Raw genomic sequence first — 15,584 nt, 5'->3', positions numbered from 1 at the left:
ATTATGGTTGTTTCCTTCCAAGTTTTTCAGTTTTAAACCAACTTTGGCTGAAGTAGGTTTTCTGTGGTTTTCCAACTTTGAGGCACGAATGTGAGCCAGTCCTCCATTTCAAAAAGTCTCCCCACAGAGAGCAGGCAGAGAAGAACTCAGTGAAGTTGCATGACTTATCTTTATTCCTAAAATACAAATGTTCTAGATTTCTTAGTTTACAGCTAAATTAAGAAATCTAGAACAACATTTGTTTTTTAGGAATTTAAGAGCCTGAACAAGATAAGAAAAGTCATGCAACTTTTTTTTTTCAACAACCTGAGATAAACCATTTGGATGTAATCGCAAGTAGCTTTCCTGTCAAAATGACTGCTTCCATCGTTCTAGTGTTAAAGGCTAGTAAACTCAACACTTCCCTATAAGAAAACCTTTGTATCTCCCCCCCCCCCAACAATATGCTATTTCTTTGAACATGTTTTTCCCATTCACAAACTTTTTTAATTTTAAAAACTAATTGTTCAAGTCCATATGAATTCATAAAAAAGAAATGTCGACTATATGCATAGTTCACATCATTAAATAAGGGGCAGGTTTTTCCCACAATCGATGGGAAATTTCGAAACTAATTTTGAGCTATGTGCTGCAATTTAATTCCCCCTTCCACATACCAACAGTTTAAAAAATGTTTTCGTTCATTTCATTTGAATTATTGACCGCAAATATGAAAGAAAATCTCTAGATGACAAACAGACTTCACACTCTTATTAAACAGAAGAAAAAACATTTATAACTTCATTATAATAAAATGATTGATTTCTACACAATTTTGAAAGGAAAAAAAATCTCATATAGATTTTACCTAATTCTAACACGAAATGATTGCTAATATATATAAATGATGTATCGACTATAAATACACGAAATAAATTTTAAATACAATGATGTACAAATTGAAAAAATGCTACAATATATTGATTACATTGAACAAGGGGAGAATAAATTAAACCACAGTTTCATCTAATTTAGATTTCCATAATACTGGATTCTTGTATCCTCAAAAAATCATCATCCTCAAGCATTAATCAAATTGCTATGTACATAAAGTTGCACACCTGAAAAAGAGGAAGTGAGAATTGAAGCAAAGGTTCAATCAAACTGTCGAGACAAATGAGACACTAAGCAAACGTTTTTAACGACACAGTGATTGTTTCTTCGAAGTTAATGCAGTCTTGTGGAACTTGATAAAATACCCCTGACTTACGTTGTCTTGCCCTAAAAACATTTTTTCAGTTTGAGCAAATCTTGAAGGTTTTTGACATAGTGTTCTTAGAATGGAAATGTTTTGCAGCCAGAGCCTTATCAAAGAGGCAATAAGAAAGAATAAAACAAAAATCTGAACATTTAGTTCCCACTCCTCTTCGTGATCAAATGACTGATGAAAAGAAAGCAGGAGCAACATACACTACTACTAAACCAGACATGCACCTCGTCCATATTCCTTTGCGGAATCTCTAACGAATTGATACATGTTGGAATGTTCGTGTACATTTAATGATGGAACCTGGCGAGAAGTTTGTTTCTGTGTAATGCTTGTTATGTACATACACTGCATATTATATCGATTATACTTTCATGTCCCTTCAGTTTTTCTCAAGCCACATCAAAGACCAGTTATGGCAGTCCAGCCATCAACTGCCACCTGGCAGTTAAGTGGTTAGGAAGCTAGCCTCTGATTGTGCAAGTCTGGGTTTGAATCCTAGTTTGGGCATGGATGTCTGCTAACACTAACAAATTATCTAGACAGATCTTACGGATTTCTTGGGAATATGTGAAGATCACATTATTGTTTTATCTTAGCCCTTATTAGACACTGGACACCAGCATAAAGATTGATGTAATCAAAATCTCTGAAGAAGGCCGGGGAAAGGGAGCCTCACAGAATCTTTTTGCTCGAAGGGCCCACAATGCTAATAAAATCACCTTAAACAGACATTAGAATTCTTTGGGGGTTTATAATAGAGGTAATAAGGATGTTTGAGTGCTTCTTACCCAACAGTTGAAATAAATCTCACAATAGATCAACAGTACGACAGCAGGCACAAATTGGGTGCGAATGTTGATAGATGTGTTTAAAATCTCAATATTGTCAAAAGACATTTGCCTAATAAGGTGGTGCTTCCATAGAGCTTATATTACTATAGGGAGGAAAGAGCTGGCGCAACGAAAGCAATATTGAATACAAGGATAACATGGGATGCATTTAAGGGATTGGGGGTGGTGGTGCACGATCTTGGCTTCCCGCTTTTCTATGGGAAAAATCCCCGCCCTTAAAAAAACATTTTAAAATTTTCTATTCACTTTAGGACTTCACTTTTTTCTCTCAAATTTTGTGGATATTTTTATACAATTTAATGAGAGCTTTTAGGATTTTAAAAACTGGCTTTTTTTTTTAAAATTTTAGCTTCAACAAAATGCAACTTTTCAAAACTTACCCATGTTTTGTACCATAAATTGTTTTTGAATCATTTATAAGAAATTCTTTCCTTAAAGCATGTACACTTTAATATTGCGAGACACACAAAATTTCAAGACATTTGAACAAGTGGTGTTTGAAAAATGTTCCTTATCTGACAAAAAACCAGTTTCCAGAAAAGTGCAATTAAATGGAAAATATCAGCAGAATACAAATACTGCTAGCAGAACACAGTTGGATGTAGAAATTTTTATTAAAAAATTCACTTTTAGTAAAATTTTGCATGCACCAACTCCCCCTCGTCCCTTAATACACAATTCACGCAAGGAAATTTCTCAATTGAAATGTACAGTTTAATTTCCAAAGGCTACAATTAATCAGGGTACGCTAATTTAAATCACTTGATTTTTTTTAATAATCATTGATTTAAATCACAAAATTTAAAATTTGTTTTTTTTAAATAAATTCCAATGATATTGAAGCAAATGTAACCTGATATGATTTGCATGTTACTGTATGTGATAAAGCTTGTGATTAAAAGAAGTATAGAAAAGCTTTTTTGGGGTAAATGTACACTTGAACTTAATCCCTAGATACAGTGCAGAAAGAAAGCTGCTCTATTTCTAGATTTTGTGCATGGGAAAACATAGAAGAAAAATATAAGGAGATAAACTTAGGTAAACTGCATTATATTCAATGCATTGCCACACGGCACTAGGGTCCTAACTATTAAAATAAAGAGGAATTATTATTTGTATAAAGCCTTGAATTCTATGCCCTGATTTTGAGTTTGCTTGTTTTTTTTTTACCAAAAACTCATTAAATCTGTGAAATATGCACCTAAATATCCTTATGCATCCCCTCCCCCACATACACCTCTAAACCCAAAACGTGGCAGGAGGTGGGGCAGAGCGGACGAAATTTCGCTGACAGAAGTTGTGGAGGAGGAGGGGGAGGGCAGAAATGGCTGAAAATCTGTTGGTATGGTACTTGAATGCCCTCTCCCTCGCTATTATTGAGTATCAGACGATTACTGATTTTGTTCAAAATATAAAACAACATTTATATATATCAGTATTAACTCCTACATTCTCTTACATATAAACCTCTGCCAAAAAATATTAAATAAATATAGCATCAAAAACGAGAATACATACATCACACGTGATAGCGAGGTTTGTTATTTCTCCTATTCTGAGTAGAGAGAAAGATGGGGAATGACTGCACTGCTCCTCGTGACTTGAAAGTCCTTCGTGTAGGTTTTTCTTCAAATCTGAAATGGTCAATCCATCTTGCTGCAAATAGCAAACATTCTCTCATTCATATATATATATGTATGTGAATGAGACGATATTTATATATAATGATATTTATATATATATATATATATATATATTAGCAGTTCAACAGAATTTATATACATAAAGAAATGCAACGGAAAATCTAACTCATTAATATTATAGAAAATATCAAGAATGAAAGATATTTTTCTTAGTAGGATGATTGTATTTATTTTAATTAATAAAGTATTTATTTGCATAGTGCCATGCTTTCTTGCTAATCCTCTATACCATTTTACTACTTTACTGCACACCAACTCCACTCATATATCGATTGCCATACAGCAATTTCCAACCAGTGGAGTTGGGTCGGAAATGAAGGCGCCATCTATTGGTTGTCACCCCAGGCTTGGTAGGTAAACAACTTGATTCTCTCTGATGTTCTTTGGCCAGATTCAAACCCATGGACCTTGACTGTAATCTTCGTAGTGGAAGACAAGCATCTTACCACTGTGCCACTCAGGTGCCATACCACCAAAAACCTTCACATCAATATCTTCAAGAAAGTGTCAACTGATGTAGCTCTTCAAACTTTTTTTTCAATGAAAGATGTGAGTATTCCAGAAGACGGACTTGTGATCTATCACTCATAAAAAATGTATTCCCCCAATTCTCTGAACATTGGCTGCATACCAAAGATTGAACACACAATCTTGTTTTTGATTACAGTTATAGATGGTAACAGACTAAGCAATATCAAAAACACAGATATTGATCTAATAGTGATCTCCACACACTGAAGAAGCCTTTGCATATTTTTCATAAATCCAGACAGGGTTAATTTAAAAGTTGTGAGCAGTTTCGGTTTTATTAATGTATAATAATATAGAGGGGCAAAAGCTAGAGGATTTTACTCACTTTAGTGTCAATGTTCAGTCCACAACTACAAACAATGATTGAGCCCACCTGTGACAATGCACACCTGTAAACGAAATTTATAAATACAGTCAAGTTCTACAACTCAAATTTTCAATATCTCAAAAAGTTTCTCCTGCTGAATTTGTATGTAATTCATAACTTGTGTGATATGCATTTTATAACTGTTTTCTTCAGCCACTGGTCCATGGACCGATGCTGGTCAATGAAAAAATTAAACTAATTTGTATAGCCAATACATAATTAAACTGCTGCTTCTCGATGTGATGATAATTCTTCTACAACAATTTTTTGGTCCACAGGGTATTGCTATATCAAAGTTTCACTGTATATTAAATTTTTCAACATTTATTTTTATTTCAATCTTAGCTGTAAACAGGTCTGCAAGCTATGCTTGTTTATTTTTTGCTGGTCTGAACTATTTCTACAATTGATTTATTTTTCGCTAGTCTACAAATTATTTCTTCCATTTATTTATTTTTTTTTTTGGTCAATTTGCAAATTTCTTTCCCTGTTCATTTATTTTTAGCAGATCTTCAAATTATTTTCTACATTTCCACGAGTAGTGAAATTGTTCAACTACTTTCATCAGTCCATAGCTGTATGTTCCAGACTCCGCTATGAAGATAGGCTGGAAGAGATTTCAGCAATGGGATAATTCTGGTGGCAGAGTTCTGGCATTCATTCATTCAGTCCATGGCTGTAAAAAAAGTCGAAGAACACTGTTCTATAAAACCCTAACAGACAGACATCTGTATTTAAAGTCTATTCCAAATGGCTAATCATTCATGCCACTTCCAACAGTCAATCCAGACCTGTCAAATCAAAAGTTGATCCAACCACTTGGTAGGTGGTCAGGAAATAACACTAATACAGACCTCAGCAAAATAGTCACTACCCGACTTATGGATAGGATCCAATCTGAGCATTGTCAGTAAGTGTCAAAATCACAAATTTGAATAAGAAACGAGACAGAATTTATAGCCTGAAACAATGAAGAAATATACAGGGGGGGGGGGGGGGACAATAATTATAAATGATGTGGTACATTACAAAATTTGTTATTTTAATGGTTTTTTTAAAAAAAGAGGCTGTCCAACAGAGACCAAACAAAGTTTCCATTTCTTTTAAAATTATAAATTAATTATTTTAATTTATACAAAAATTGCCACGTTTTTAAGACAAATAAATTCAATTGGTCGAATGGTTGACGCGTTTTGGCTCTTCAATGGAGAGCTGTCATCAGAACCTCATGGTCAGAATTCACACGAATGAGTCGTGGAGGGGTGATGTTTACGTCTGGTCATCCGAAGAGTTTGCCTTTGTATTTGCTGCGTCCGAGTGGTCTTTGGATGCGAATTGGGGAGTCATCTGTTGAGGAGTGTTGAAAGTTTTGGCACGACTGAGGTTAATAAAGTCTTTCCAAGCTGACGAAATAGGTGGCGTGTTTCTTCCATCATTAACGAGGAAATCCTGGCATGTTCTGATGAAGTATCCCTCGAGAAAATTCAATTCAGAATTGTGTGTTGCTTTTTTAGAAACAAACGCTTTATCAAAATCAAAATAATGTGAACGTTGCCAACAGTGTTTAAAACCAGGCAAAGTTTCTCATTTTTGTGATAATATAAATTAGTTCATAACATAGGTTCTCCTGTATATTTTAATCTGCTTTCAATAAATCAGGCTGCATTTCCATCTAATTTTCAAGTTCACAAGTCAATGATTTCAACTTCTTCAGGAACTTTGTGGAAAGCTTTTTCTAACTCTCTCTCTTAATTTGTCTTTTTAAATCAATTCTTTCTCATCACTTCGATGACTCAAACCCAGTGGCATATTTACTCTAGGCTGTAGCCCACTATAAGCAGGTTACAGCCTAGAGCGGCAACAAATTCAGAGGGGACAACAAATTTGAGGAATAAGTTTTCAAAAAAATTTGTAAAATGGGTGAAGGGCGGCAAAATCTGTATAACCATAGATAAATCTGCCTCTCCCCAGACAGCTGGGGGATAAGTCAGTGAGTGACCAAAAAGTGAACTAGAGAGTTTGTAAGTATGTGAGTGAGCAAAAGAGTGACTTAGAGCATGAGAAAGCATGTGAATGACCAAAAGAGCCAATGTAAATATGTAAATGATAAAAATAGTGGTCCATAAAACAAAGAACCATATCGGCAAGCAACCAAAAGAATAACCCATGTCAGTGAGCAACGAAAAGAGTGTCCTAGAGTCAGGGCTCCCACTCAAAAAATTAGAAAAAGTAGGATGGAGTACCCCCCTTAGACAACATAATCAAACATAATAACAATAATATATTTTTTCCTCATAGCACTATTTCAGTATCCTATAAGATTGAAATCAAAGCAAAATGACAGAAATGACTTGGTTACAAAAACAATTTTTGGCCAAAACAGTGCACTAGCAACCACAGATAATTCTTTTCTGTTTTCCTCACAATATAAATTACACTTCTTTTTTTGGAGTCTTCCACAGTCTCATCCCTGTCAACTCTCTTCGACAATGCATAGAAAATTATGAAGGCATGTAAGATTTTTAAGAATGACGCTCCTTCAAGACCACTTTCAAAAGCACACTACAAAATGTGTAAATTATAAGCTCCGATGTTTATTTATATCGGAGGTCAAGGTGAATCGGATGATTTTACTGCATTACCATCCCTTTTTTTAAAGGGATCTGTTTAAATTTTACTGTTTAATACCAGTGTAATCGTTTTTGAAAAATAAAGCACTTTCATTTCTAGCTCTTTGCTGAGTATTGTATGGATTGTTTATGCCTCTGCATGCCCCTAAAAGAAGACAATGGAATGCTATTGGGTAGCACTAGAATCACCAAACCTAGAATACGCCTATGTATCCAACTGCTTTGTAATGCAAACTGTTGTTTCACCTATACACAAAATGTGCACCATAATTTTGAATGATGACTGCTGGTTACTGTCCAAGACCATGAAAAGTGAATACAAAATAATTTTTTCCATCCAGATAGAAGTTTTGAATGATTACTCTACTTGTTGAACTCTCAAATTATGCAAAATAAAAATTAATAAACCAAATGGTTCATATACAACCCCCAAATAACCTTGAAAATGATACAATTTTTGCTTTGGCAGAATCATTATAATTGTAATCTACAACATTTTTACTATTTGGCAATATATCAATGATTCCCTGCTCAATTAAAACCAACTACCTAAATTTTGAAGATAGGATTTGGTAAAAAAGTAGGAAAAGGACAAAAACTAGAAAGCAGGAGCCCTGTAGAGTGTGTGTGTGCAAATACATGAGTGACCAAACAAGCTTGTGAATGACTAAAAGAGTGATTCAGAATGTGTGTGAGCATGTTAGTGAGAGTGACCAAAAGAGTGACTTAGAGACACAGTTGTACTTGCATGGGGAGGGCATGTGGGTGGAATTCGCACAATGGAAATAGCACAGGGTGGAATTCGAGGAAAGACTAGTCAAGAAAATTAGACTAGAATGGGAGAAGGAGTATTTTCCTTGTGTAGCCCAGGTGGCAAAACCATTAATGTGCAGCTGTTCAGAGTTCAGACCAGTATTTCTCAAAGCAAGCAATATCACCCGTTTGGTGGGGGGGAGACAGCAGAAGCTATGGGCTTGTAATGTGAGATTCTATAACTTGTGCCCTGTGCTACACCTGCTATTCCACTCTGCACTATAATCCACTTGCCCCCCCCCCCCGCAAGTAAACCTGTGTCTCCAAGTCACTCCCACTACCATGCTCACACACGTTCTGAGTGATGAAAAAAAAAAAAACTAAAGGAAGGAGGGGGCAATGAAACAAAAAAGTTTAATAGTATAACACACATACCATAGTTTCTTTATAGTGAACAAAAATTGTATGAACAAAGTTTATCTCCAGGGTTCCTGGGCTCCACCTTCTTGTAGAGTCTCTACACAGAGCTGTCCCAACATTTCAGGACCCCAGTTAGAGTGATACTGATAGGAACAGAGAGAGACATCCAGGCTCTGCCACACTAGGTGATGTAAGCACACTGTCTCGGAGGCACCAAAGCCCCCCCCCCCCCCCCGGGAAACCTAACAATTTATTGTATTCTGAACAAAATTCATGTACACGGACAGGTGCATTGACCTTTCATGCACATCACCAGTAAACAAGTGTAAAAACAATTAATAATCAATGATAGAGGTAAATAAATAAAACGATAAAGAAAAAAATGATAGAGGTAAACAAATCACATAAATCGTCATAATTGGGATTAGATCTTGATAATCAATATAATTCATCAGCTTCCCTTAACTCAGTTTGAGTGATGCTCTGGGTCACCCCCATCAACCGGAAATAACAGCTTACATATTTACTCTCTAAACCTATAGTACTAGGTCTTATTGTATAGACTCACTGGCCATGATCAGATCTGTAGCCATGTTTTAAAGCCCCCGGTTCCATACTTATTTTACTGGATTCTGAAATTAAAACACTTTTTTCACACATTCATTTCCCTTAAAAACATTTTTTCCTTGCATTCTATATTTTGCTTTTCACATTTCTCTGTGGCTCCTTAAGCCTTTTCCATGGCTCCCCCTTCACTTGATTTTCATCCGTGGCCCTCCCTTAGAATATCCCAGGGCCATATATCTCCAGGCTGAGTACCATTGACTAATTAATTAAATTAATTAATTAATTCCCCATTTAAAATGAGAGGGGGCAGGCAGCAGATTGGCTCAAAATATTTCTATCAAACATTGTCAAAGTCAATCTAGGATTTGCCTACGACAAACATTTCAATTTGTAACTTGAAAAGTTTGTAAGTTGGGGAGTGGCTGCATACAGAAGTTGGTGCAATGAGAACAGCGTCTTACTTACTTCCTGCATATGGGACAAAGAACCTCATCTTCCATCAGATTCATGGCCGATTCCAGTGCAGCAGTTTCTTGAACCACATAATCATCAGCTATAACACTTTTCTCTAAAACAAAACAAAACATAAATTTTTGATTACAACATTCACAATAAAATAGATAAAATTTGAATATCATCAATATTTCACTCATGCCATTTTAAAAAAATGTTTTATATAAACTGTAACATGTTAGTAGACATTTTATCGTTCCCAGCATGACAGAAGCACAAATGTGCAAATTTTCCCTTTTCTTTATCAGCTGGTTGGATAACTTATTTTGCTAAGTTTTGCCTGAAATGTAAATGTGTATCCCCATTGAAGCATATGTTATAACACGTTTTAGGAAAATAACTTCCACAGAGTAGCATATGAGTAGAGTAAACAACATTAAAACAATATTTCCAACATTCATTTTTCCCATTCCTGTTTCTGGCATGAGGAACGTTACGATACATAAGGTTGGAAAAAAGCAATGCTTTATAAAATAATAAGCAGAAGCAAATGAAACTTGCGACAATATAAAAAGGTTTTGTGAAACTGCGGGAGCGAGTCTCCTTGAGAAGATGCAAAAGTATTTTTCGGAAGAGGCGGCCCAAGAGCTTCTGAATCTTTACATGAGTGTCTTTTTTTGTGGGGTGGGGGGGGGGGGGAAGCAATACCCTGATAGAACAGGGGTAGGGAGAAACATGTACAAAGGAGATCAAAATCAGTCTGAAATTTAGTCCCTTTATCACAGACAACTTGTCTGACAATAAGGATTTTTTCCATATCATTCTTGTAGTCAAAAAGGTGATGTTCCCTCTTATCTTTCTTGTAAGAACAATTATAACTTGGTGATGACAATGATTCAGCAGCAAATACAGTAAAAGTCTGTTATAATGATAATTCAAAATTACGAGGAAAATTGTTGTTATAACAGACTTCGCATTATAAACAAATTTATATTTTTCACTCTGCCAGGCTATAAAATTTTAAATAGAAAATTGATGCTTTATCTGCATTAAAATATCTTTTAGATCATTTCATTCCTATATTAATGAATGAACAAAACTCTAGTCATGGTATTGATTTTTGGTCTCACAACAGTTAATTAGCTAAGACATTTTTGCATAAAATTTTGTATTATCAAAGCAATTTAGTCAATCAATCAAACCATTAAAGGTCACAATTATTATATTACTGTTCACTTCCATGACTGCACGGAATGAACTTCTTCCTTTTAATCAGAAAATTTTGAGCACAAGTTTTTCATTCATTCGGAAATGAAACCGCAAGTTCTGGTCCCGTAATTTTTTCCAGTAAGAGACAAAAATAAAATAGAATAAAATCATTACATAACCTATGTGTATAGTGGAGAAGCCCACAAATAAGAAGGTTTGTTAAAATTATTTTTTGTATTCACTTTTTGTTAGAAGTACCTCATACCTCAGGGTAATTTTTATGAGGAGCATGTGCCATGATGAGAGTCATCATGTTTAATTCTTGAAGAGAGAGAGGGAAAAACTGACATTTCTGAGAATTTTTTTATGTTATAGCAACTGCTTTCCAATTTTGAGTTCACTATAGTCAAAAATCTTCTGTATCTTTAACATTAGCTATTTGACAATCACTTGCAAATCACTCGTTATAGCAAGATTCCTGTTATAAGCCATGCTTATTATAACAGACTTTTACTGCACTTTCACCATAAACTTAAAACAAAGTTCTCAAAGGGTGTATTGCAGCTCTCAGGAATGTCACCAAAGCTTTTTGAAGGTGCCAGGCCGAGCTGTAGATAATCAAGAATACTTATGTAATGATTATTAGAAACTTCTGATTTTACCTGGCTAATGGCAAATTGCATAAATGTATTGTCGGAGAAAGGGAAAAGAATGTTAATAATGACCAGAATAAAGCAGCAACTGTTAAATTGTGGATAGGGGCAAGGACACTGCAAGTAGATGATCACTGGGAAAAAGGGAACAGCAGGGGTGCTAAAAGTTTCAGAACCACTATCCCTAAAACCTCTCTAAAACAAAAATTTCACAACCACCATAAAATATGTAACCTAATTAAAGGGTGGGGGGGGGGGGGGTTAAAGGGAAGCAAAACAGCACAACAGACATTCTTAAAATCCTTTTTGGAATCTTTTTTTTTGGGGGGGGGGGATAATTGATTTTCTGAAACTATGGTAAAAATTTTGAAGAGATTCAAGAACTTTTCAGAAATCCAAGAAATATAGTTGCTAATCAGGGGGACTCTACAGCAATGTTACAGATTGTACACTGCTTAGTGCCATTTGAGATGTGAAAAGGAAAACATGCAATGCTCATGAATTCGAGAATCATTTTAAGAGTTTGAATCAGAACATAAGCCACCCATTATATTTTCTTTCCGAAAGGTGCAGTTGCACCACAGCTATCAGATAGTTTGAAAAATTTGGTTCCTGTTGCAAGAAAAAAAAACAACTAGGGACCTGGACTGAAGAACGAAGACCTTAAACCTGGCCATAGATGCGAATATGATGGTTGGCAGTTGGAAATTATTAAATTAGCCTGTGTCTTGAGAATCCAAAGGGGTTCATCACATTTACAACCTCAGCGAAAATAATAATAATACTGTAAATTTTGAAAATAGCATAATGAAAATATATTGGAAAAAATTCCAGAAGAAGCAATCTTTAAAAATGCAACATAATGTCATTGTGTTACCTTCCTCAACAAGTTCACTCTTGATTTCTTCCATCAAAGCAAGAATTTCTTCAAAATCAGGATCCTCTACACCCTGAAACAAATAAAATGATTGAAATTATCTGTACCATATCAAATTATCTATGCATCATAAGTGCACAAACTTTATGGCTTACAGATTTTTTTATTTTTTTGCCTAGAATTTCTATTCGGTCACACAAGAGCTACTTCTTTCAAGACCAAATATAGGTAAAAAAAGCACTGACAAAATTCTATTCCTAGCCATTACTTGGATAGATGTTCATGTGAGCTTAATTGATATCTGCAGTTTGCATAATTCTATTTCTTATATGCATTATAATTAACTTATGTTAAATTTCAATGCAATAAAATACATAGGCCTATGTTTTAATGATCTGTGGCTGATTAATATTCTCGTCATTGCTTCTGCAAGAAAAACAATCGTTTGTTTATCCATGCTCTAAATCAGTGTTTCTCAAAGTGCATAATATTTTTCCCCGATGGAGGGCAGTAGAAGCATCAGGTTTAGCATAGGATCCTATGGGTTGGCTTGAGTTGATGGGTGATGAGAAAAAAGTTTGTTGAAGGTGGCGACGATGGAATGAAAAGTTTAAAGAACTGTGCTATAAATGATGCTGAAAAAAAATATAGTGAAGACAGAGCTTGACTTGAAAGCGCTAGGCACAGCGAGCAATATAAACTTTTCCCCACAAACCCACAAAAAAAACTTTGTTCAAAGATATTTCGCTGGTTATATGTTGTCATAATATGTGAATAATACAATTAGGCCGAGATTACACTATAAAAGTTTTATAAAGGTTCTTTCATAAAACTTGAAAAATTCAACTAATAACCGCATCAGTTACATTTGAACAAATGTAATGGTTACATTTTTCAAGTTTTATAAAATGACTTTTATCAAACTTTTATAGTGTAATCCCAAACAAAGCTCTATAATGTTCATTTGTCCCTGCTGACATTAGGCACAGAGCAAATTCAGTTTAGGGTATCAGCGAAATAGCCAACATCTTCCACTTGACGACGTGAGTAAAAAAAAACGAACAATATTTTTGGAAAAGCTGAAAAAGTTTGAGACTGAAATTTGAGATGTGGTTTCACTGTACAAAAATTTGTATCCACGTACTGGAGTGTACCTAAAAATGTATCCTAACTCATCTGCACATTTGACTTGAAATGCTTCATTTTCTTAGAATACTGTAGGTTTTTTTTTTTTAAGGTTTAGTCTGGAGGGAATCACTGTAGCATATCATCAAAAGCAATTATTAATCATTTTTAAACAACTGAAGATAAAAACTATGTAATACGTCAAGATCTGTAAAGCTCCCTAATAAACTGGGCAAGCTCCTCTTCTGTTGACAAAGGTTTTCCCACTCCTCTTCCATCAAATCGGTCAATTCCTTTTCGTTCAAAGCTTGTCCATGGCTGCGAAATTTATCAACCAATCGCCTCCGACTACTCTTCAATCTCTGGACACATTGCTGTAACAAAATGGAATTCATTTAAAAAAAGTGAAAAATTTGAAAACTCATAAATGATTAGAACAAATCTGATCAAGGATAGAAGCAAATAAAATTATTGTGCTATAAACCATGATATTTTCATGGATGTGATACCTATGGACTAGCGGTGTGAAGGTCATAATAATCCTGAACTAATATAATTACTTACCTACTATGTGCTTTGTGTCTATGTCAAATTAAATTTGCTTCATTAGGGAATGGTGAGCCTATTTCATACCATTCAACATTATTTTGCAAAACGCTGTGAATATGTATACGGGGATGGATGTTTATTCAGTGTACGGTGAAACAAGAAGTGATGCCATTTATGTGTGTCCATTCTAGAGTACAAGTGCATTAGCGACAAGTAGGTGTTCAAGAACTGATACATTAAATTAGGACTCCAGCTAGCATCCACTGTTATTTTAGTAGAATATAGACCTGGCAGTGTGAAGGTTGACGGTTTGAATCCTGCTCATTACTCAAGTCCCCTCCCCTACCTTCATCTTGGATTTATTTTCTTCTCTTACATAGATTTTTTGGATGATTAAAACTTATTTTTCTTTGTTTTTCACTCATATTTTAAGTTGTTAATACGCATCCAGTACTCCCCGGAGGATCTCCTTGAAGCAAGCCCTCAATTGATTATTTTTTAAATACTTATATTTATGGGGGGGGGGGGGTAAGGGGGTAAAGCGCTTGCTGCATGAGATGGCAGATATCAATGAGTGAATGCTAAATTGCCTTTAAGCGTGCAGTCACGGCAAAATAAAAAAAAATCTCATCGCCTTAGAGCGAGCCTTCAATTGATTAATTTTTAAGTACTTATATTTGAGGGGGGGGGGGCGTAAAACGCTTGCTGGTGGGATGGCAGATATCAGTGAGTGAAGCACGCTCACGGCCCCCTATGTGAGCTGCCATGGCAAAATGAAAGCAAAATCTCATCATGCTAATTATAATATACTGTGATCTCTCACTTATGCATCTGTGCTAGGGATTAGAAAAAAAAGATGCATAAGTGAGAGAGGTGTATAAGTGAATTATTACTGTGACTTTTGGAGGAAAGAGGATGAAAAAAAAAAAAACAGGTCAATGGTAAAAATACTTTTCTATTCCCCTACGTTATGCCTCTGGTTGCACTAGGATTGCAACCCAAGATCTTGGCCCCCATAAGGGTAAACTCTGTTTTCGCCATTACGGCCTTGGCAACTTTTCATCAGGCCATCGGGAGTGTTTGGCAACAAAAAAGTCACTGAATAATCGCTAAGTGGCGGGTTATACCAAAAACATTACTGTCGCCAATGAAAATTTTTTGAAAGAGCTGAAGCGACAAGGTGATCAAAAGGCGGCAAAAAATAATCACCGAATTTGGCACAACCTCGCTTACGGAATTATAGCCCTACACTTCAATTTTTTAGATCTAATCAAATCTATGAAAAGAAAAACATATTCACCTCTTTGAACGCTTCTCTCCAAGGTGGCCTAGCTTTATACAAGCTTTTGTGCTTCGACAATTGATCTTTATCCATTAATTAATTATATTAAAATCAATTCTCGGTTTCAATTAAATTTCAATAAAACTACTTTTCAACAAAGGCTAATGTTAGCTATAATTATCGGTAGTTAGTGTATTCGTACTCAATGACAGCAATCGTTGAAATTATTTCCCCTACTGGAAGGGACACAGAAGTGAACGGCTATAACCACCGTTTTTTGCTTTCAAAACAAATGCTTTTTGAAAATATTTTCCCAATGTGAATAATAATGGTAATAATGAGAAAAAATATTAATACTATATAGA

The 15,584-nt window shown here is 35.1% G+C and overlaps 1 protein-coding gene across 2 annotated transcripts; it reads right to left on the bottom strand.

Annotated features, from left to right (window-relative positions):
* Positions 1–871: 871 nt before the first annotated feature.
* Positions 872–15,478, bottom strand: LOC149079687 (RPA-interacting protein A-like). 2 transcript variants are annotated; one of them, XM_089240297.1, is made up of 7 exons: positions 15,238–15,478; positions 13,589–13,762; positions 12,264–12,336; positions 9,537–9,639; positions 4,660–4,723; positions 3,619–3,756; positions 872–1,100 (listed from the first exon to the last, which is right to left on the bottom strand). In XM_089240297.1, exons 1-7 carry the CDS (start codon positions 15,310–15,312, stop codon positions 1,071–1,073), a joined length of 657 nt encoding a protein of 218 aa, XP_089096423.1. In that variant the 5' UTR covers positions 15,313–15,478; the 3' UTR covers positions 872–1,070. The 2 variants fall into 2 exon arrangements, with proteins under 2 accessions (XP_089096423.1, XP_089096424.1); XM_089240298.1 differs by lacking the exon at positions 872–1,100 and having other exon boundaries at positions 3,652–3,734; positions 15,238–15,447.
* Positions 15,479–15,584: the final 106 nt, after the last annotated feature.

The sequence above is a fragment of the Pholcus phalangioides genome, unplaced genomic scaffold (assembly GCF_987345545.1).
Source record: "Pholcus phalangioides strain wild (caught in Gottingen) unplaced genomic scaffold, Ppha-v1.0 ptg000012l_1, whole genome shotgun sequence".
In the NCBI taxonomy this organism is placed as follows: Eukaryota; Metazoa; Arthropoda; class Arachnida; order Araneae; family Pholcidae; genus Pholcus; species Pholcus phalangioides.
This window is presented reverse-complemented; position numbering and strand designations above follow the sequence as displayed.